Consider the following 23,874-nt stretch of genomic DNA (forward strand, 5'->3'; position numbering starts at 1 on the left):
GAGCGGACTGCTGCCCCACGGACTGTCCTGGCCGGATTCGGAACGCTCTATCTGGAAGCTGGAATACTGTGAGGGTGAGAGGAGGAAGAAAGGGATGATCCAAAGACTGTGACTGCTGATTCTGGATGTTCAGCTACAGCACTTTGATCCAGAACAGGGAGACTGATCCACTGTTTTCATCATTCAAATGAACATGCAGCGTATTTGTGTATGAATACGCTGCATGTGCTGTCATCATGTTATTACACTATGATGAGGTACAGTCGTCAGCTCTGTATGTAAATATATATACAAAGTCTTTTTTCACAGCAAGTAGTTTAAAAAAGCAGTCTTCATTCATGTTCCTGTGTTCTCCACAGTGTTACAGACGCACTGAAACTGTCACTTGGTGTTCGCTCTCTCTGCATTAGAGTATCACTTCCTGTTCCTGCTCAAACGCAGTGGTGTTTCTGAGTAGCTTATCTTAGGGTGACCAACCGTCCTCTTTTCCCCGGACATGTCCTCTTTTTACGTTCTGTCTGGGGCGTCCGGGAGGAATTTCGAGATTGATAAAAATGTCCGGGTTTTCCTATATTCCGACAGAGGACCCATGTGTGTGACGTCATCCCCAAACTTGCTTTGTGAGCGCTTGTTCTGCGCTCACAGACAGGAAGGACAGTGCACAGCAACGCGCCTAATGATGTTTAAAAGATCCCAAAGCGCACGTCCTTCTTTCAGACGAACTTACCGACCATAGCTGGACATGGCCACGGGCCGATGTTTTTTTTTTTATAACGGTATAAACAATGAAAGGTGGTGGATTGGCCAGATGCTGGCCGATGTGTAAAAATAACTCAGTTGTTTGGTGGTGCTCCTTCAATCATGAAACTGATCAATGATCAGCTGATCTCTTGTTTGTTTATCGCCGACTTTGCGCCAGAAAGAGGAAACCAGCAGATGTCACGTTAAACAACAGCAGCAGTTTAAGCTTGATCAGCTGTTGTTAGAATTTATTTAATATTAATTTCTAGTATCAGCTGATGTTTTAGGTGACATGAATGAGTTGAAGTTATGAACTGTTTCTGAGAGACAAATAACACCAGGATCCTTTTCTACGTAGCTGACAGCTGGTAACTGTGCAGGGGCGGGTCTAGCAAAGTTTTGTCAGGGGGCAGATAGGGCATTACCAGGGAGAGGGGGGCACAAAGAAATACTTTTCTTTTTTATTCACATTTAAAATGTCTCACTTTTAATAAATAATTATCTGAATCTTACAGCCAAAGTTTTTATCTGATGTAAAATGTATAGAAATCATACATATACCAACAAGACTGTACATCACTGTCACAACAGCGTTTCATTCAAAGGGTTTATGGCTTTTCCTATAATACCTGGTGGGTCGGTCTCTAGTCAAAATGCCCGGGCCGATTTTATGTTTCTTTAAGTAAGTTCTTCATGACTGAGCCAAATGTCCTCTTTTTTGGAAATCAAAATATGGTCACCCTAGCTTATCTGCTTAGTAATTTAATTAAAAACTGTTAGATACATTCTTTTTTCACAGTATAATCTTCACATGCTTCATCCGAAGCACACTCTCTGTGTACTCACTACCTAATTTATAGCCAAAGTATTCACTCACTGTCTCTGTAGTGTTTCGCTAGCTTAGCTTAGCTCGTAGCCGACTCGCTAGCACCATGGCTACTTCACCTGTCCCTCCTGCACTTTCCTGCTCATTGTGACAGATGTTTAGTTACTCCCTGGCCTCCTTTAGCAGTAATGATACCTGCAACAAATGTAGGCCAGGATTACTGAATTGGAGACTCGGCTTCGCACCCTTCATTCACCCGTAGCTAGCCAGGCCCCTGTAGCTGGTGCAGCCGAAGATAGCATAGGTCCCGCTAGCTGTTCCCCGGCAGACCCCAAGCAGCTGGGGAAAGAGGGCGGCTGGGTCACGGTGAGGAGGAAGCATAGTCCTAAACAGAAGCCCCAGGTACACCACCAACCTGTTCATATGTCTAACCGTTTTTCCCCACTCGGCGACACACCCGCCGGGGGTCAAACTCTGGTAATTGGTGATTCTGTTCTCAAACATGTGAAGCTAGAGACACCGGCAACCATAGTCAATTGTCTTCCAGGGGCCAGAGCAGGCGACATTGAGGGAAATTTAAAACTGCTGGCTAAGGGTAAACGTAAATTCAGTAAAATCATAATTCACGTCGGCAGTAATGACACCCGGTTACGCCAATCGGAGGTCACTAAAATCAATATTGAATCGGTAATTGAATAGATAATTGGCAAACCTTCTGAAGGAAACCTGGTCTTGTTATGAGAGACGGCATCCATCCCACTTTGGATGGAGCAGCTCTCATTTCTAGAAATATGGACAAATTTATTAAACCCCCCAAAATATGAGTATCCAGAGTTGGGACCAGGAAGCAGAGTTGCAGTCTTACATGCCTCTCTGCAGCTTCTCTCCTCCTGCTACCCCCCCAAAAACCCATCTCCATAGAGACTGTGTCAGCTCCCAAACAGACAAAAAACAAACTAAAAACCAGCAACAAACAACTTAAACATAAACAATTACAAAGAAAGAACAATACAGTATCCACATCTGAACCAAAGAGTAGAACAGTGAAATATGGATTATTGAATATTAGGTCTCTCTCCTCCAAGTCTCTGTTAGTACATGACTTAATAATTGATCAACAAATCGATTTACTCTGCCTTACAGAAACCTGGTTGCAGCAGGATGATTATGTTAGTTTAAATGAATCAACACCCCCGAGTCATTCTAACTACCAGAAACCTCGAAGCACAGGCCGAGGGGGAGGTGTGGCAGCAATTTTTCACACCAGCCTATTAATTAATGAAAGACCAAGACAGACTTTTAATTCATTTGAAAGCCTGATGCTTAGCCTCGTCCACCCCAGCTGTGAAACTCAGAAACCAGTCTTACTTGTTATCATCTATCGTCCACCTGGGCCTTACACAGAGTTTCTGTCTGATTTCTCAGACTTTATATCTGATTTAGTTCTGAGCTCAGATAAAATAATTATTGTGGGTGATTTTAACATCCATGTAGATGCTAAAAATGACAGCCTCAACATGGCATTTAATCTGTTATTAGACTCAATTGGTTTCTCTCAAAATGTAAAAGAACCCACCCACCACTTTAATCACACTCTAGATCTTGTTTTAACATATGGCATAGAACCTGAACATTTAACAGTGTTTCCTGAAAACCCTCTCCTGTCTGATCATTTCCTGATAACATTTACATTTACAATAATTGATTACACAGCGGTGGAGAGTAGACTTTATCACAGTAGATGTCTTTCTGAAAGCGCTGTAACTCAGTTTAAGAATATAATCCACCCACTGTTATCATCTTCAATGCCCTGTACCAACATAGAGCAGAGCAGCTATCTGAACGCTGCTCCAACAGAGGTCGATCATCTTGTTAATAATTTCACCTCCTCACTACGTACGACTCTGGATACTGTAGCTCCTGTGAAAACTATGGTCTCTAATCAGAAGTACCTGACTCCGTGGTATAATTCTCAAACACGTAGCCTAAAGCAGATGACTCGTAATCTGGAGAGGAAATGGCGTGTCACAAATTTAGAGGATCATCATTTAGCCTGGAGAAATAGTTTGCTGCTTTATAAGAAAGCCCTCCGCAAAGCCAGAACATCTTACTATTCATCACTGATTGAAGAAAATAAGAACAACCCCAGGTTTCTCTTCAGCTCTGTAGCCAGGCTGACAAACAGTCAGAGCTCTGTTGAGCCAACCATCCCTTTAACGTTAACTAGTAATGACTTCATGAACTTCTTCACAAATAAAATTCTTATCATTAGAGAAAAAAATTACCAATAATCATCCCACAGATGTAATATTATCTACAGCTACTCTTAGTACCATTGATGTTAAGTTAGACTCTTTTTCTCCAATTGATCTTTCTGAGTTAACTTCAATAATTACTTCCTCCAAACCATCAACGTGTCTTTTAGACCCCATTCCTACAAAACTGCTCAAAGAAGTCCTGCCATTAATTAATTCTTCGATCTTAAATATGATCAACCTATCTCTAATAATCAGCTATGTACCAGAGGCCTTCAAGCTGGCTGTAGTTAAACCTTTACTCAAAAAGCATCTCTAGACCCAGCAGTCTTAGCTAATTATAGGCCAATCTCCAACCTTCCTTTCATATCAAACATCCTTGAAAGAGTAGTTGTCAAACAGCTAACAGATCATCTGCAGAGGTTTATTTGAAGAGTTTCAGTCAGGTTTCAGAGCTCATCACAGCACAGAAACAGCTTTAGTGAAGGTTACAAATGATCTTCTTATGGCCTCTGACAGTGGACTCATCTCTGTGCTTGTCCTGCTAGACCTCAGTGCAGCGTTCGATACTGTCGACCATAATATCCTATTAGAGCGATTAGAACATGCTGTAGGTATTACAGGTACTGTGCTGCAGTGGTTTGTATCATATCTATCTAATAGACTCCAGTTTGTGCATGTAAATGGAGAGTCCTCTTCACACACTGAGGTTAATTATGGAGTTCCACAGGGTTCAGTGCTAGGACCAATTCTGTTTACATTATACATGCTTCCCTTAGGCAGCATCATTAGAAGACATAGCATACATTTTCACTGCTATGCTGATGACACCCAGCTCTATCTGTCCATGAAGCCAGATAACACACACCAATTAGTTAAACTGCAGGAATGTCTTAAAGACATAAAGACCTGGATGGCCGCTAACTTTCTGCTTCTTAATTCAGATCAAACTGAGGTTATTGTACTCGGCCCTGAAAAACTTAGAAATATGGTATCTAACCAGATTCTTACTCTGGATGGCATTACCTTGGCCTCCAGTAACGCTGTGAGGAACCTTGGAGTCATTTTGACCAGGACATGTCCTTCAATGCACATATTAAACAAATATGTAAGACTGCTTTCTTCCATTTGTGCAACATCTCTAAAGTTAGAAATATCCTGTCTCAGAGTGACGCTGAAAAACTAGTTCATGCATTTATTACTTCCAGGCTGGACGACTGTAATTCATTATTATCAGGAAGTCCTAAAAACTCCCTGAAAAGTCTTCAGCTAATCCAAAATGCTGCAGCAAGAGTCCTGACAGGGACTAGAAAGAGAGAGCAGATTTCTCCTGTTTTGGCTTCCCTTCTTTGGCTTAAATAATCAGGCCCCATCTTATCTTAATGACCTTGTAGTACCATATCACCCTATTAGAGCACTTCGCTCTCGCTCTGCAGGCCTACTTGTTGTTCCTAGAGTATTTAAAAGTAGAATGGGAGGCAGAGCCTTCAGTTTTCAGGCCCCTCTTCTGTGGAACCAGCTTCCAGTTTGGATTCAGGAGACAGACACTATCTCTACTTTAGAGCAGGGCGATATGGCCAAAAATATTTATCACGATATATATTTGAAAATTTGCGATAACGATATAACCGACGATATAATTGATGCGAGACAAAATACAACTCCACAACATTACTAGCGCAAAAAGACAACCTTCCATTTATTTTCACTTAAACAAGAAGCTGGTTTTTATGTACATTAAAGCTTTATAAAAATGTAACAGTGCAAATGCAAATTCCTTGCTGAAAGTTTAACCAAAAGGCATTTCCAGTAGAAATGGGCTGACATATCCTGAGCATAACCATGTATAATATCCACTGAAGTTAAAAAGAGGTGCTTTGCAAACTGCAGTGTGCAGTACGCATTTTTCGGACCATAAGGTGCACGGGATTATAAGGCACATTAAGCGAAACAAAGCAGTCAGATAAATCAAACTTTATTAAACTCATTCTTCTTGCTTCCTCCACTTCTGTACCATTGATTCATTAATGTTGAATTCTCTGGCAGCTGCTCTATTCCCATGTTGTTGCAGTATATTAATGACTAACCTCGTATTGTGGATGGATTATCTCAGTTGTTCTCCTGACTGAAGTTTGGTCCATTTACAGCATCCTGCCATGCGATTGCATTTGTCTCTAACCATGAAGAACCTTCACGTTAACTTTTATAAGTGGAAAAGTGTTAGTGTTCGTCCTCCAGCTTCACTGTTTATGTTATGCTAACATAGCTGTGTCGCTAGCGATCACGTAGCACATCATTATATACCAGCTAGCCCAACTTCAGTAACCCTACAAACGTCACTGCTGTTTAGTTTCCTGTCTTCATTTATGTTGGAACTGATAGCAGAGCTGTACGTTTGATTTTTTTCAGAAATCTCTCAGTCAGAACATGCTATATCATGCTTAGGTAACTAGCGAAACTAGCGAGCTAACTTCCGCTAACTTCATGCTAACTTCTAACTCCGTTAAATGTAATAAATTTTGTTTTCATGGATGCCTGGAAGTTAAACTTTATAGTTACACCTGGTAAAGCAGCAATGCTGATCGTTTTATTAAAGATGAAAGAATTTAGACAGTTTTTAACTCTAAGTGATGCTGCAGTGTTGTTTGACCTGAAGCATACGGAGTTTAGGACCCAGATTACTCCCAGATTTAAGAGCATCTTAGTCCGACAAATACGACAATAACAACGGCCGCTTGCATGTTCTGCAAAAAAATGTGCTTTGTCGTGTATCTGACGGACAAACACCAAACCAGTTCTACATCACTGAAGTTGCACCATTTTTACAAACCAATTCTGGTTCATCTGTTTCACTCAACAATCGGCCATGTGCGTATGAAAACAAAGGCACTGCGCATGCGCGTTTTACTCCCATTCTATCGCGATATTTCATTTTCCTATCGTTGCCTAACATTATACCGGTATTACCGTGAACGGTATAATATGGCCCAGCCCTACTCTACTTTCAAGATTAGGCTTCAAACTTTCCTTTTTGCTAAAGCATATAGTTAGGGCTGGACCAGGTGACCCTGAATCCTCCCTTAGTTATGCTGCAATAGACGTAGGCTGCCGGGGATTCCCATGATGCATTGAGTTTTTCCTTTCCAGTCACCTTTCTCACTCACTATGTATTAACAGACCTCTCTGCATTGAATCATATCTGTTATTAACCTCTGTCTCTCTTCCACAGCATGTCTTTATCCTGTCTTCCTTCTCTCACCCCAACCAATCACAGCAGATGGCCCCGCCCCTCCCTGAGCCTGGTTCTGCCAGAGGTTTCTTCCTGTTAAAAGGGAGTTTTTCCTTCCCACTGTCGCCAAAGTGCTTGCTCATAGGGGGTCATATGATTGTTGGGTTTTTCTCTGTATCTATTATTGTAGGATCTACTGTACAATATAAAGTGCCTTGAGACGACTGTTGTTGTGATTTGGCGCTGTGTAAATAAAATTGAATTGAATTGAATAGCACAGACGTGTGTGTGCAGACATTCATCTGAAACGTTCTGCATCAACTGTTTGGGAACTACAGACATTTTTTAATGCTAGTTCCCTATATTACAGGTTTGAAAGTAACCTTACATCTTTTTAAATGTAAGATTTATTTTTAATACTGAAATGAAAATCATGTGCCGTCTGCCTGAGGTCTCAGAAACACAAAAACAGAGTCCCCACGTTTGGATTTATTTTCTAATCCACACAGCATGAACTCAACTATATACTCTATATTCATATACTCACATTAGTAAGCGCTGCTGAAGGATTACAGCACAGGTGTCCAACTCCAGGCCTCGAGGGCCGGTGTCCTGCAGGTTTTAGATGTGTCCTTGATCCAACACAGCTGATTCAAATGGCTGAATGACCTCCTCAACATGTCCTGAAGTTCTCCAGATGCCTGGTAATGAACTAATCATGTGATTCAGGTGTGTTGACCCAGGGGGAGATCTAAAACCTGCAGGACACCGGCCCTCGAGGCCTGGAGTTCGACACCCCTGGCTCACTGTGTCATTAAACTTGATAAAGCCAAAGCCGACTCCATACTGATCATGACTGACTATATTTGGTAGTTTCTCTTAGATTGACAGCCCTCGGTGGACTGACTAATTCAGTACAGATCTAAGAAGGAGACCTGTATATTTACACAGGTTATCCATATGGAAACAGACTCTTCAGAAAGTTTATTGCTAAGGTCTGGAAGAAGACCCAAACTGGTTAGTGAAGCTGTCTCAGCTATCCAGGGATGAATGTGTTCCTTCCTGGTCACTAGTTTGAGAGAAGAAACCAGTTCTTGAAACCACGATCATGAACTCTGTGAATGATGAACTGGAGTAATGGTTCAGTCCAGTGAGGCTTTCTCTGATGTCTGCCACTACAATTTATAATCCAAGCACCAGAAGAAGAAAAAGAAGAGGTGGAAAAAAAGTGTCTGACAAAATAAAGACATAATAAATCATTTTTTCCATTTAAATCTAAAACTCAGTCCGGGTCTAACAATGCCTGCTGCTATTGGTGCACACTGTCTCCTTCAGCAAGGAGCACAGCTGCAGCGTTGCTCCCACGTCCCAACCAGGCAGCAGTGCAGTAACGTGTTCATACCTCAGTCTCAGAGACCTGCACTCACCTGTGTATATGGCGAGAGCCTGGCTTTGCTCTTGGGCCGTGATGCTCGGCTCTTGGCAGTTCTGCAGTTGTCTGTGAGGCTGCTCGTGCAGGGAAACGAGGCCTTGGATGTGGCCTGGTCCAGAGAAAGCTGGAGGCCTTTATATTCTGTCTCCCTAAAGACACACAAGCAGAAAAGCCCAGAGGTACAGTGCATAGATGTGGAGAGCTTCCAGTCTCGTGTAAAGACTATTTATTAAAGAAGACGATGAGCTGCATTTTCTCTGGGTGCAAAAAGTCAATAACATCTGTTTAGCAGTTAGAGTGTGATGAGTGCTGAGAGACCGGGCGATGTGTGTGGGTGGGTGGGTGGTGCTGAAAGGACGGGAGCTGCTTGTGTTACCAGAGGGATCCACTGAGCCGTCCAATTGAATACACCGACAGATTAAAGGTTACATCTCGCTCAATCAGACCCGTAGGACAAACTTGGACGTCCCACTGCGGGGAAATGGGAATTGATTTCTTGCTAAAGTGTTCTCAACATGGATGATGAATGGATTTCGAGACAACAGAAAACCTCTACACAGTTTATTTGAGACAAACAGTGATCTCTCTTCTGTCTCAGTCTCTGTAAACACCGCTCAGACACACAGGCTGTGGCTCGCTTACATTTGGAGAATCCTAAAATAAGAGGAGCATAAGCAGCGGCTCTGCCGGGGCATCCCAGAGAAATCCCACATTTGATGTTTTCCCAGCTGTAGTGCACTGTAGTGCATTTCATGTGAACGTGTTCCTGTGGTTCTTTATACAGAATGGTTTAAAGACTGAAACACCCAGCAGAGCTGCTGTGGAAGTCACATGAGTGAAATGTGGTCACATGCGTTTGCTGCAGACATTTAAAGAATTGCTAAATTACTGTCAAGTGGAGGTATTAGGTGTAGAGGTCATCAGAGCTAAACACACAGTGGGAGTTCACATGCAGGTGAAGTATCCCATCACCTCTGCTATCAGTGGCTGTGTGGCCAAAGCTATGGGGCAAACCAGCTCTGCTGCTGATAGCAACACTCCACAAAAGCCTGCGCTCTCCTTATCTCTGCCTTTTGTCGTGGAAAACTCAGACCGAGCGAGAGGAGCACGCGGCTTCTTCTCCATCATCACTACATAAGAAAATATATTAAGAGGAGAAGAAATGAGCCTTATGAGGCTTCGATCCCTTTACAGCAAGCTGGGGCCGTAAATGCTCATCATCTTTACAAGATATCAATTAAAAGGCCGTAAACAGAAGCCGTTAGGGCTGCGATGCAGGACGTGCAGCAAACATGTGTCAAGCTGTTCTTTGCTTGTAAATGCAGTAAGTCATGCTGCTTAATGGAGGCTTTTTATGGGCCTTATTCATTCATTTAGGCTCTTGTACATCTGTGAAATACACACATCGGGGCAGTAAATAATAAATAAGTTTAGTTACTGACAGAGAGAGCGGCTGATGTCGGCACTGATCGGCTTCATTCTGTTTGAAAGAACAAGCATTTGACTGTTTTTATGGCCTGATGGTCCCAGCATGGTCAGCTCCTTTCTTTACACACCGCCAGACTGACTGTGCAGGTAACAGCCAACAAAGGACTCAGACTCTGACATCACCAGCATATCTACTGATAACACAGGAATGTCTCTGTCATCAGAACTAGGGAAAAACCCAGTTATTGGTTTCTGAAAGAAATCCTGATCGTTTGTTTCAAAGGAACAACAATAATAATAAAAGGAAAAAGGACAAACTTTAGTTAGACGGCCTGATGCTGAAAACAAGGCTTTAACAGAGTTCCAGTTAACCTCCAGTGAGTAGCTGCTGTTTGCACAGCATCTCAGGATCAATACTATGTTATCAAAGCACAGACAGCAGACCTGCCCTGGACACTCAGAGACACTCAGAGACACTCAGAGACCACCTGCATGGGAAACACTGATGTGTTCTGCACTTCAGCCTCAGTAATTCATACACAGCACTGATTGGACCTGGGCTTGATCGCAGCGCTGTGGCTCAGATGGGCTCTGAGATTATTCTTGTTCACAATATACAGAATCACCAGACGTGTCCAAATCAACCCCGTCCTGTTCAAAATATGACTGGTAGGACTGGTCGTAGGCAGACGTGCTGTAGCCTTGTGTCCTTTACAGGCAAAGAGCAGAGACATGAGCACCTGCAGCGCTGCAACCTCCAGTTCTTGGTTTCTACATTAGAATTTCAGCAGCCTTCACTGTGTCTTTATCAGCGTTGCTTTGAGTTGGTGCTGAATAAAGATGTATGTGTGTTCATCAGTGTGAAACCTGAGGCTGTTAACTGGCAGCTGTCAAACATCATCACATTTAAGTCTATGTTAGTGTAACAAATGACCTTTTACAGGGAGTAATTAAGTAATGTAATGGATTACTTCAAAATAATGAGTAATATTCTTTGAGTAAGAAGCCTAACACTGGTGAGAGCAGACTGGGTGGAATTACAGAGGTTTATACTGGTTTCTCAGGAGAGCCACCAGCACAGACGTCCTCAGCAGAGACTGAGCAGGAGAGAGCTCACACATACTCAGAGGTGGGACCAAGTCATTGATTTGCAAGTCTCAAGTAAGTCTCAAGTCTTTATCCTCAAGTCTCAAGTCAAGTCTCAAGTAATGTCAGGCAAGTCAGAGTCGAGTCTCAAGTCACTGGTGTAAAAGTCCGAGTCAAGTCACAAGTCTGAAACTTTGAATTTCAAGTCCTTTCGAGTCTTTAAAAAAAAAAAAAAAAAAAATGTTGCAGTTATGCTAAATGTAAATATTAGACCATGTAATTTTAAAATCTGTGTTTTTCTCAACACATGACAAAATAGTGAACTTAGAAAATATACACAAATTGTGAAATTGCACCTCTTTAAAATGCAGCTCAATTAAACCTAGCTCCAAGAATAATTTTCACCGACGGTTCTGAGATAAGCTGCATGTTATTCTTGGATGCGGTTGTAGGACCAGCTTTAAAATCGCATGACAAAAATATCATACACATTAAAAAAAACTGTATCACCAACGTAGCCTGGACAACATTTGCTAGTTAGATGAAGTCAGCTATCTCATCGTAGCATATTTATATGCATATTTATAATTATACGGTTCTTGGAGTGAGTGCATACACTCATGAAGTTTAGTAACTTCAGGTCACTGCAACAAGCCCAGGTACAGTTGGATGGGTGCAGGACCTTGAAATGCACCGTGTAGAACGAAAGACCATCGTACGTATCATAAGTTTACCAGTCTCACAAATCGTCTTCATAAATACACATTCGTTAACCGTTTATTAATAGGACCTTTGAGCTCAACGGTAATTAATTAGTAGTGGAAATAATTTCTGGTACCCATCACAGAAATGTAGCAGTGACAATAATACTGTATGCTGTAATCGTACTGGGCAATTAGTGATACAAAAAACCTGTTTTATCCTGTGAATAAAAGTATATGTTTTTGTCAATGTACCATAATAACAGAAGCGAAACGCAATATTGTGTCAGGACAATTCACTATTTATGCACAATAAATAAAGGAGCATAGCGCGACAATTTCTGTTCAGCGCCAGACTTGCTTGTAACCTATATCACCAATTATGTTATGAAAATGACGCATTAACTACAACAGCAGACTGACCTTTGTGTAAATGCTTGGAGCAGACTAACCTGTGAGCTGGAGTGTTCTGGGACGTTATATTTTGTCTTTGAATGGCTGCGATCCAGGCCATCCGTCGCATCTTTGTTACTTCGGAAACATGGCTCGAACAATTTCTCTTCAACAACGTAATCCGATAACAACCGATCTCTTTACCCGTCGGCTTCCCGTGGCTGTCATGCGACCGGCTATTGCAGTTAATAATACAACAGCTTCTTGCCATTTTTTGGGTTTCTTTTTATCGCTGTGTGACTGATTTCAATTGAAAGCCTAGTACCGCTTGCCACGAGTTCCCAGAATCCTTTGCGGTTCTACCCGTGAATGACGTCACATTTTCAATCTCTATATAATATGCATGTTAAATTTTATATTTGGGGTAAAATATCAAGTCTTTTCAAGTAAACCGGTTCAAGTCCAATTCAAGTCCCAAGTCATTGGTGTAAAAGTCCAAGTCAAGTCACAAGTCTTACAACATTTTTTCAAGTCAAGTCTAAAGTCATAAAATTAATGACTCGAGTCTGACTCGAGTCCAAGTCATGTGACTCGAGTCCACACCTCTGCACATACTCAGCTCATCTGCTTTGTGTTTCCTGATGTGTGCTGAGTGCTGTTAGCAGCTAAACACTAAGTAAAGAGGTGAATGAGAGGAACATCAGCTGTTCTCTGTCCTTCTCTCAGGCACTAAGATTTCACAGTGGGTTCATGGAGCCTCCTAAACTGTGCACTGTAACCATGTAGTGCATCTGTTCATGGGGCTACCGTGCAGTTAACGTGCAGTTAACGTGCAGTTAACGTGCAGTTAACGTGCAGTTAACGTGCAGTTAACGTGCACTGTCACTTTCGTTAGTTCCTCTGATTGTTTTAAAAGTCAATTCAGATATTGCAGCAATTTAAGACTCTGCATGTCAACATGTCAGCGTCTCCACGGACACACATTAAATACACCTGCTGCGACACCTGTGACTGTTCTCACTCAGTCACTTTATAGTCATTATATGTATACATACATATATCATTATTATTATTAATATAATCATATATTAGTCAATTGTCTTCCAGCGGTCAGAGCAGCGACACTGAAGGAAAACTGCTGTTTCTTCTTCACTCACTGTGTTCACAGACCTCTGCTCAATCATACTTGTTATTAATCTCTTATTAGTCTCATCTGACCGTTTTTATTTGTCTGCATCGGTGTAGATGAGTGCCTTTGCTTCTGACAGAACAAATGTGCGTTCATCTGCGTGACGCTGCAGTCCTCCCGACTGACTGACGGTGTAACACTGTGTTCTTGCTGTCAGTCTTACGACCACGAAAGTGATTCTTCTTCTTCTACTAATTCATGAGCATCATAGTCATTAAATACGTGCTGCTAACCCCGTTAGCTTTGTCTTCTGCATAGATCAAAATGCAGACTGTAACCAGCTGAGCGATAAATATCCTGCCATCTGTATCAGACAAAGAGCTTTCCCTTAGATCTATTCCTCATGCTGCATGCCAGCTTCATCACCGGATGATACTGAGTGATATTTCATGTGATCTTTGGGAAGTGAATGGCAACATCAGACATAGCCTTAATTGTTCAAAATCTCGTTTGTCTCCAACAAATCTTCTGAGTGTCAGTCTGACCTTTGACCCGTGTCTCACAGAGGAAACTGAGTGTGTAGGAGCTGCAACAGAGACTCACGTGAGAACATAGTTGACGCTGACAATGCAGTGAGGTCTGGATGAGCGGCTGTTGTGGACAATGGTTGCATAACTCTGAACCCACACCCAGCCGCCATGCTTGGCCAAGAAACGGTAGTACTTTGTAGTGACCTGACCTTTGACCAGCACTGAAACACCGAGAAAACAACAGGTCAGAGAAACATCCCAACAAATTACAGCAAAGGATACGAACATATTCACATCGTAGCAACAAATTACAGCACAGGGTGGAATCACACCAAGATCATGCTGGAACTACAAAATGTGTTTATTTAGTTTTGTATTGTTTGGTGCTCTCATTAGTCTAAATGAACAACGAATGTATTTATGGAATATCTGTTCATTATACTGTAACACTGTTACAGTACACACTGTGTGTGTGTGTGTGTGTGTGTGTGTGTGTGTGTGTGTGTGCGTGCGTGCGTGCGTGCGTGCGTGTGTGTGTGTGTGTGTGTGTGTGTGTGTGTAAGATGGTAAAACAAACCTAACTCACACAAATGATGAGCACAGCGCAGGTGGAAGCAGTCACAGCTGTGGACGTGATGATACAGAGTTTTCTCGATTAGATCCTGAGGCTCATAGCCCGTCAGCTCTGCAACCCTGGAACACACACAGACACACACACACAGTTACATCTCATCATTTGCAGAGACTTACTCTAAATACAACAACTTTTGTTTCCTTTTTTTACCCCAAACTTCAAACTTTACTATGAAACGTAAGAATGTTCACTATGTAAACAGATTGATGTCCCCACAGCATTACTAACACAAGTACTGCTGACACACACACACACACACACACTATCAAGTATAAATCAGGCTTCCATACGGTGGCCCTACGAGGTCAGATGCACTGCAACCAAAGGAAACAGCAGCAAATAGAAAAAACAAACATACAGGAAGTAAAAAAAGTGACAATGGAAGTTGAATAAAGGACGAGTGAACAACTGCAGATGGCACTGAGACGCTGCAAGAAGAGGAACGTTTGTGTTGTGATGAAGAAACACATCACGTGACTCCTGTAAATAAATGTTTACTATCCGTCACTTCTGCACAGACTGGCTCCAGTAACTCGTTTCTCTTGTGTTTTATGTGCTTTTGCAGCATTTTTATTATATGCTGGTGTTTTCTTTGATCGTACTTCCTGTATTTCTACAGGCCCTCACACAAAACGTGTATCAAGCAAATACCAAAAACCAATGCTGTGATTGAGTATTTCCCCTTCCTGGTTTCTGTTTCGCATATCTGAGATCCTACAGTTTAACATGAAGATTTCATTTGTTAAAGGAAAACGGTTATCCAACCCTACCTGGTCCTGTGTGGAAAAAGTAATTGCCCTCCTCGTTAAATCATTCATTAACTGTGATCAACCCCATTTATTGGAAAGTTTAGATCATTTTGCGGAGCTGGATTACTCCCACACATGTGTGACAACACAGAAAGCTGAGGTCTAAGGAAACAAAGCCAGTGACATCTTTGAGTCTGAAAGGCGCCACAAAGCCAGCTTTGTAGCTCCAATGAAAGACGCTGAGAGTCGTATCCACATGTGGAGAAAACTGGGAACAACTGTGGAACTTCCCAGAAGTGTCTGGCCAACCAAACATCCGTGACTCCAGGAGGTCACAACGAACCCAGAGCAACATCTAAAGAAGAGCAGGCCTCACTTCCCTCAGTTATTGGCATCCGTGGGAGAGCTGTACGGCAAACTCTGTGCTGACCAACAACACAAACACTCCACAAAGACATTCTGATGGTCCCCAAGACTTTGGGGAAAACAATACAAAAGGTCTGAGTCCCCATACATGTGGTACAACACAGCATGTCAGGAAAAGAACATCATACCCACAGTTACACATGGTGCTCTTTGTCCTAATTGATGGAACCATAAATTGTGCTCTATGTAAGAACATCCTGCTGTCAGTCAAGCTCAGGCACACAACGATCACTCACGGCCACGTCACTCAAAAGAAACCAAACGTACGCTCTGGCCTCGCTTTAACATCTCAGACGGGTCATTCGTGCTTGAAAACAATTCTGTAAAAGCTAAGAGATCAGGAAAGGGCCAATCTACGCACACGCCTCTGTCCTGTGAGCAGCAGCTGCAGACGGTGAGCGGACATACCGTGAGTCGAGGAAGATGAGCTTCATGTCCAGACTGGCTCTGAACATGAACATGTTGCTGTGCAGTTTGATCTCAGTGATGGCGCTGGGCGGCAGCGAATGGCCGACAGCCACCAGCCCGATGTTCTGATAGCAGCCGTCAAACGGAGACATGTCGAGGCTGTACTGTCGAATCTTCAGGTAGCCGCTGCAGTGGATCACCTGGGCCAAGCGGACACAGCAGGTAACAACATCAGTCACGCAGGAGGGTACGTTTGATGAGCTGAGGCCCAGACCTGATGTCAGGGTTGTGCTCTTTCACTTTGAACCCGTGTTTCAGTCTGTTAGACTTTCCTGTGAGACGAGAACACTGGACAGAGGTCAACATGACGTGGATGCTGTTGCTGCCACAGCAGCACGCTGCAGTCAGTACGACTTGCTGGCCAGCAGACGTGTTACGCTGCAACTCTCGACCCATATTTATACATAAAAAAGGAAATCCTGACAACCCCGGTGCACATGGAGACGACTGCACACAGTTTGAGCTGTAGCTCTGAGTAAGTCAGCCGCTTCAGCGCGGCGGTTACTGCAGGGTTGGACCGTCCTGGGGTACGTGGTGGTTTATCTTCCAGAGCTATACGTACATATATGCATGTCATTGTCCTTCACTGAACACTTGTGTGCTCCTAAAAACTGCACGTCTGTTTGACCTCGAGTGTGAGTGCACATCATTTCCTCTCATCTCTGAAAGTTTGATTTTGTGTGGCTGATGAGGGCAGCGTGTGTTCAGACCACTCTGTTACCTTGTAGCCTCCACAGGTAAGACCAGCATTTCTTTTAGCAAGGACGCACTTCATTCTGAGAAAGAAGGAGCGCTCCATCTCATATTCTGCAGAGACATAAAAACTCACATGAGCTGTGCTGCATAGTGATGCCGTACACAGAAGCACACGTGTAGATGGCTGATTACCTTGGACAAAGTGGGAGTGGTAAGGCTGGTGCGCTGTGAGGACAGCTATCATTTCATCGTGGTCTGCTGGGTGGATGTACTCGTAGATGCTGTTTCCTGTCAACTCTACCTGTTGAAATGAACATTCAGCTCACAGCTATGACATATCAGGCCCGGAGGAAGCGACCACATCGGGTGTGTCAGACCAACCTGTGACAGGCCCAAGTGCACTGACGCTGTTTCTGATATGTACATGATTTTCCCATCAGGAGCAACCACAAAAATGAAGCCATCTAACGTCTGGAAGAAACGGTACAGGGTAGAAAAGGCGTTATTGCACAGGTACAAAGCTGCTTCTCTTTTTAGTTGCATCTGTGTTATCATCTGTTTCTGTGTATCTGCACATTTAGGGCCAATTACGACGGTGGAGTCAGACTGTTTCCCTTCTTTGATGGAACTTGGCTGTGGCTGCATTCAGCTCCGTGCCTTTGCTGTCTGTGCTGTGCAGATTTGACTTGTTAGAGACAAAGACGGCTTCATGCACGAGGAGAACATGGCCTCCTTGCACTCTGGAAAAAGAAATTCTGCATATGTTTTTGCTCCGGTCTGTGTTAGCAGGCTCGTTAGCTCGTTTGGTTTGCCTGAACCTAACGTGACATGTTCCCGGGATTAAACTGGAGACTAGCGTGCCTGGAAACCTACACGTGGTTATTAAAACCTCAGCATCATGAAGTCCCTCCAGCTCAAACTCATGCAGCGTAATGAGAATCGATGTACCTGTTGACTCTGTGTTCAAATGTTTTTAAAACTATTGATTCTGCTGTGTGGTCATGATGGAAGCTGCCTTTGGAAAACCCTTCCCTGTTTCCTTATGTTACTGTTAGATTTTCCAGTATTTTCTGCATTAGATGCTGCTCAGCTGTTCACCTAAAAACGTATGGAACAAAGAGGAAACACTGCACGCGTGTCAGGAATAACTACTATTGCTGCTGTGCTGGTTCTCATGTGTAGGCCCAGCACTGTTCAAGTGTTTACTCCGTTGTCATGATGACTGATCGAGGCTAGCTAACCTCTGCTTCGTTCAGCCTGCAGCCGGCACACAGCCCGGCTCCATTGTGCTGCGGCTGATGCGAGAGGCTGCAGGCTCTGTGCGTGACCACGAATGTGTTCAGCTCATTTCACACTGAAAGCACAAGAATGAAGGCAGCAGGAGGCATGTGGCAGCAGCTACCAAACCTCCAACAAAGCTGCATTGCCAGGCTGAACAATGATGATAATAAAGTGCACATGCAGTTGCCTTTTAAGCACCAGTACTGATAGCAGTGAGTACCTGTAAGAGATGGGAGCCTAGTTCCTGGCTGAGCCCATCCAGAGAGCTGCTGCGGCTAACGTGCCCCCAGGACTCCCCCAGGCCTGCGGATCAACCAAAACAGGTAAGTGTAAAAAACCGCGTAGTTTGTTCTTTGTTCCAGATAAATAACACAACTCATCACAGTCTTAGTACGAGTGGTTTGGGAACACTGACAACAACCAAATCTGCGCCCTATAAACGGCTTTTCCATGATCGTCCTGTAGCTCCGATCAACAGCGAGCAGGGTCTGACAATACAAGATATATCCGGACAAACAGGAGTCTTTACTTCCATAAGTGAACTGCTAATTCTGCGGAAAGCGAAGGCATCTCTGGAATTAAACGGGACTCCAAATGTTCCTTAAATCTGCCCAGTTTAAAGTCAGTGTGAAGTCTGGAGTTTGTTGCCCGCAGCGCTAAAAATACAGCGAAGCCAAAAATAAGTGAAGAATCGGGAAAATACTTCCACGAGCCCCTCAAACGCGGACAGAAGCGCGCAGACAGAAGCGCGCAGGGCCCGGCGAGCCTCGCAGGCCCCGACGCGCCCAGCTGCGGCAGCGGGGCGCGTTTGCACGCAAAGCCCGCTCTGCAGAGCAAACAGACGGCGTGCAGCGACCGGAGCTGCTTCACGTTTGCGTGACTACACACAATCAAATAAACCCAGTGCACAGACCGAAATATCAACTTCCACGGAAACTCAATAAAAACACTGAGATGATTTACGGCGTTCAGCAAAAACAATCACGCGGAGGGACGCCGCTGCAGGCCCGAACCCACGAACCGTGACCCAGAGATCAGGATATTTTGTATTATTATAATTGTCCCTCTCACGCGCTAGCTTTTTACATTTCACCTTAAAAAACAAACAAACAGATTTATCGGCAACAATACAAATATTTACCGTCTATATATAAATACACGAACAGCTGCTTGTTTTATACACGATCTATATTTAACATAAATATATTATATTAAATATATTATATTATATAAATATATTATATATATTTAACATAAATATATTATATATATTTATGTTAAATATATATAATATATTTATAATATATTTAACATAAATATATATATATAATATATTATATATATTTGTGTTAAATATATTATATTATATAAATGTATTATAAATATATATATATATATTTATATAATATATTTATGTTAAATATCCATCCATTCGCTTCCGCTTATCCTTTTCAGGGTCGCGGGGGGCGCTGGAGCCTATCCCAGCTGTCATAGGGCGAGAGGCAGGGTACACCCTGGACAGGTCGCCAGTCTGTCGCAGGGCCAACACACAGGGACAGACAACCATTCACACTCACATTCACTTGCACATTCACACCTAGTGGCAATTTGGATTATCCAATTAACCTATCCCCACAAGCTGCATGTCTTTGGACGGTGGGAGGAAGCCGGAGTACCCGGAGGGAACCCACGCAAACACGGGGAGAACATGCAAACTCCACACAGAAAGACCCCGGCCTGATGGTGGAATTGAACTCAGGAACTTCTGGCTGTGCGGCAACAGTGCTAACCACCGTGCCACCGTGCTGCCCTATGTTAAATATATTATATATATTTAACATAAATATATTATATAAATATATATATATTTATATAATATATTTATGTTAAATATATTATATATATTTATGTTAAATAATTATATATATAATATTTAAATAATTATATATATATTTATTTAACATAAATATATTATATATGTTAAATAAATATAATATTTAAATAAAAATCGAGTAAAGACATAATTACATTAAAAATATATTATTATAATACATTTAAAAATATGAGCGTCTCACACTGGTGACATTAAGAACGTAAAATAATAATTTCATGTTGAACAGTTAAACAGAGACAAACTTTATGAGCACAGTTTGGTTGCACTGCATGAAGCTTTAATGTGAAATCAGCCAATTAGTGCCGAGTACACAAACTGGAATAATGAAAATCTTCAGCAGGAATGTTTTAAAAATCTAATGAATAATATTTGGACACTGAGCCACGCGCTGACGAGGCGGTTAGAAAAAAGCAGGAACATTTTTCCCGTCATGCTTTTCTTTATTTGACGCGTTTTTGAAGCTCATACACGAGCTAATTAAATGGAAACAGTAAAAACACGAGTTCATTTCCTCAATATGGAGACACGCAGACATCCTCCACGCGTGCAGGATGGGGGTGACTGTGCCACACGGTTATTCATGTGCGGTGCGTGTGGCCTTAGAAAAACTGAGACTCTGGAAGGAGGACAACTCTGGCTCTGCTATACTGTGGCGACCTTTTTATGCCACGGTCTGGTCCACGGGGTCCACGGTAGTTCTGCGTGATGCCTCTATGTTGATTCATTCATTCGTGTTCTTCCAGATGACAGAGTCCCACGGACTCACTGATGGAGCTCATCTGCTGGTGTCTTCATAACCATCAGACCTGAAGCAGACTGAGGAGCAGGACCAGCGTGTTCGTCACTGTCATCAAACGGAAGTGACGGATGTGTTTTATGACGTTCTTCCGTCCAGCTGAGCTTTTGCATCGATTAGATATTTTCCCTTGAATCTGGACCTTCATAGAGTCACGGTTACCGACAGTCCTGAACTACATCACTGTCTGTGTTTTTGCTTTGAATACATCCCACGACTGTCCCGCTTTCCACAGTGATTCTGCTCCTATTTATATTCAATAAAGATCCATTTCCAGCGAATGCGTGATCGTGGAAGCAGTTTGAAGCAAAGTCCAGTTGGACGTTATTTTGCATTATGTGAAACCAGTGCCTCCCAGTTTGTAACAAACCGACGGTGGTCATGTTCCAATCAGCTCCATCCACACCGGCCACTGATGTCTGCCAGGCCCGACAGGGACCCCACGGAGACCCCACAATCTCGATTTCGTTTCCACTAAATTCTATTTTTCTTGATCAGAATATTAAAAAGTCAGCAGCATCAGAATTCCTGAAAAATCAAAGCGCCAAGAATATATATAGAAACACGCGAGTAAAAGCCTGGAGGCCGTGTTTATTTCACCACAGCGATCTGTGCAGAGCTGTTAGATAAAGCAGGATATTTACTCACAGGAAAAAGCTCCACTGTGCTGTGGAATGTAACGTTTGCTTTCTGAACAGATTTAAAAAGTAAAGTTTAATTTAAAAATATTAGAAATGTAAATATTAAATAAAAACACACACGCACGGAGAAAGTGTGCTTCTTGTTATTGTTAAACGTTCACGGAGCAAACAGAATAAAGAGACGCTCGTGTCGTTAACAAATCCACGCAACTGTTTTAAACACAAGTTGTATTGATCGTGCTGTGATTATTATTAGTATGATTCTCTTCATCAGTATTTAAGGGCAGCGCACCCACCTTCGGGGAAGACCACTCTCATCTTCAGGTAGCTCGTTGTGAGCCGGATGATCGAGGCTTTGTCCAGCTGGGAGGTGATGGCGGAGGGCAGCGGCAGCAGTTTGGCCAGTTCATAAAACTCACTGTTTTCCTTCTCCCGGCGCGTCCGGGCCGCGTTTTTCGACTTCTCCTTCATGTTTCTGCGTCAGCGCCGATCCACGCTCATAGCAAAGCAGACGTCTCCCTCCGCGCGGCCTAAAAGTCACAGCTGCAGCTGGCGCGTGCACTCCCGCCCATACCTCCAGGTGCTTCGGGGCTGACGTGGACGGTCCCGGTTACTCCTGGCCGCGTGAGGCTCAAAGCTGGAAGCTCAGACGCATCACACTGAGACCTCGGACCGCCGCACACAGAAGGCCCTGCAAGGGTCAAAATAATAATGAAAAACAATTTATTTTATTCACAGGCGCGATCAGTCTGCGTGTAACAGCTCCACGAGTGGCTAGAACACTGACAGCTGTTCCTGCTCACCTCACTTTCTAACCTGTTGGTTTTCACACGGTCTCCAAGAAGCTCCGCACGCGCGCATCCTCCATCCCGTGTGATTTTCTGGTGGCGCATCCACAGCCTGCTCTGTGCCGCGGGCACGAAGGCCTGCTGCTATTGGACGACTGCTCGCATACCTATTGGTTAGTCTATGTACCGAGGCCTCCAGGAGGAAGGAGATTGGCTACTGAACACATTCACCTCTGTCCTGAGGAGGCTCCAACGATTCCTCAGAAACAGCATTAAAACCGTCATGTCAACCGTGTATATATATACACACATATATATACATACACTTTATTAAAATATTTATTATCTACAAAAAAAAAACAGAAGAAAATGTTGCTTAAAAAGTTTTCTAACAGCGACAGTGAGAGCTTCTCCTTTATTGCATCTTGTCTTTTGGGTTTTCATCTTTTTATATTCATATTTTATTCATTTATCTGCTCATTCATTCATATGTATGTATGTATGTATGTATGTATTTATTTTGTATTTATTTATTTTGTTTGTTATCGCCACAGGCCACATCTACACCCCTCTGTGGTCTACTTGGCGATTTGAGGGATTTCAAAGCCAGCTCGGGGACAGTGATGCTTCTTCGTTTTGTTTTCTCAGCACAGAAATACTTTGAATACGAGGATTTCTAAACGTGGAAATTGTAGAAGTCGTTTCACCTCAGCAGAGACACGAGCCATTGTGTGTCAGTGATACGGTCACGTCCTCTGTGGGAATAATGAACAAACAGTTTCAAAGCAAATATCCAGGCCGTGTGTTTGTCTCACCGTGAGTGGACAAAAGAAATGTGCTATTGGAGCATCACGCACGTGGGTTTTGCTGTAACTTCTTGCACATTGTTGTAACTTCGGCTTCGTCCTGAAAACCTTATAGTTTCATTCTGCAGCTGTCTGCTGTCCCACGAACGGGACACGATCACGCCACGAGCAGAAAAGAAGCAAGTCTTCACATTTTCCTGTAAACTGTCACCAGAATATCTCAGCACACGACAGGAGGCTTAAACCCCGCTGACGAGCCACACATCACTGTGTGTGTGTGTGTGTGTGTGTGTGTGTGTGTGTGTGTGTGTGTGTGTGTGTGTGTGTGTGTGTGTGTGTGTGTGTGTGTGTGTGTTGCAGCGGTTCCTGCCTGCAGTGAGAAAATCATCCCGGATGCCGGAGGCACACGGAACGGTTGACGCTGGTTTAACCTTCGCTTCTGCTCCAAACTTGCTGGTAATTAAACTGCGTGTGTGGAAAATTGCCAGCCGGGACAGAAACACGCAGAGCATTGTGAAAAGATCAGAGGCGTGGACTGCGAGGCGAGATTAATGTCTCAGCGAGCTGGGCTGATGGTAAAGTCAGTTTTCTGCGTGGCCAAAGTGGCTCTTTTCACCGTGGGAGCTGACACGTAATCCGGTGGAAGCGCCCCGTTTTTACGGCTGCTTTCATTTACAGACTGTTAAGAGTGGCGTGGATTCTCTGCCGGGAACGCACCACTGAGCGCAAACTGTGCGTCACATTATCCAGGAATGTGCATGTTATCAAACCTTAATGCTAAACGAGAGCTACTAGAACACAGAGCAGTCACTACAGTGCAGGTCCACACCGGGCCACGGCGAGCGTTAGTGTTTAAACCACCTGACAAATCCGCAGCAGCACCGACATGTGTGCGCGGAATCCCCACGTGGAATTTATTTATCTGTTACGTGTAAAGATGACGCA

General features: G+C 43.3%; 1 protein-coding gene and 1 long non-coding RNA gene across 4 annotated transcripts in view; one reads left to right on the forward strand and one right to left on the reverse strand.

Moving 5' to 3' along the window:
- The window catches only part of LOC145431894 (uncharacterized), a 9,681-nt gene extending 2,353 nt beyond the window's left edge, over positions 1-7,328 (forward strand). The window contains exon 2 of the long non-coding RNA XR_013912206.1: positions 7,052-7,328. This is a non-coding gene — a long non-coding RNA (uncharacterized LOC145431894). The remainder of the gene's footprint in view (positions 1-7,051) is intronic.
- The window catches only part of sim1a (SIM bHLH transcription factor 1a), a 27,203-nt gene extending 4,595 nt beyond the window's left edge, over positions 1-22,608 (reverse strand). The window contains exons 1-11 of one of the 3 annotated variants that reach the window (XM_080308216.1): positions 22,152-22,608; positions 21,632-22,026; positions 18,225-18,307; positions 17,105-17,194; positions 16,916-17,024; positions 16,749-16,834; positions 15,968-16,167; positions 14,337-14,443; positions 13,824-13,971; positions 8,479-8,632; positions 1-66 (exon numbers count right to left, since the gene is read on the reverse strand). The exon at positions 1-66 is cut by the window's left edge and continues 322 nt beyond it. In XM_080308216.1, the coding sequence (XP_080164342.1) occupies positions 1-66; positions 8,479-8,632; positions 13,824-13,971; positions 14,337-14,443; positions 15,968-16,167; positions 16,749-16,834; positions 16,916-17,024; positions 17,105-17,194; positions 18,225-18,307; positions 21,632-21,806 (1,218 nt within the window). In that variant the 5' untranslated portion in view covers positions 21,807-22,026; positions 22,152-22,608. Of the gene's footprint in view, positions 67-8,478; positions 8,633-13,823; positions 13,972-14,336; positions 14,444-15,967; positions 16,168-16,748; positions 16,835-16,915; positions 17,025-17,104; positions 17,195-18,224; positions 18,308-18,419; positions 18,779-21,631; positions 22,027-22,138 lie in introns of those variants that run through there. The other 2 variants (XM_026185543.2, XM_080308217.1) reach the window with 2 other exon arrangements.
- Between the last annotated feature and the right edge of the window lie 1,266 nt (positions 22,609-23,874).

This window comes from Astatotilapia calliptera, chromosome 11 (assembly GCF_964374335.1).
Source record: "Astatotilapia calliptera chromosome 11, fAstCal68.1, whole genome shotgun sequence".
Lineage (NCBI taxonomy): Eukaryota > Metazoa > Chordata > Actinopteri > Cichliformes > Cichlidae > Astatotilapia > Astatotilapia calliptera.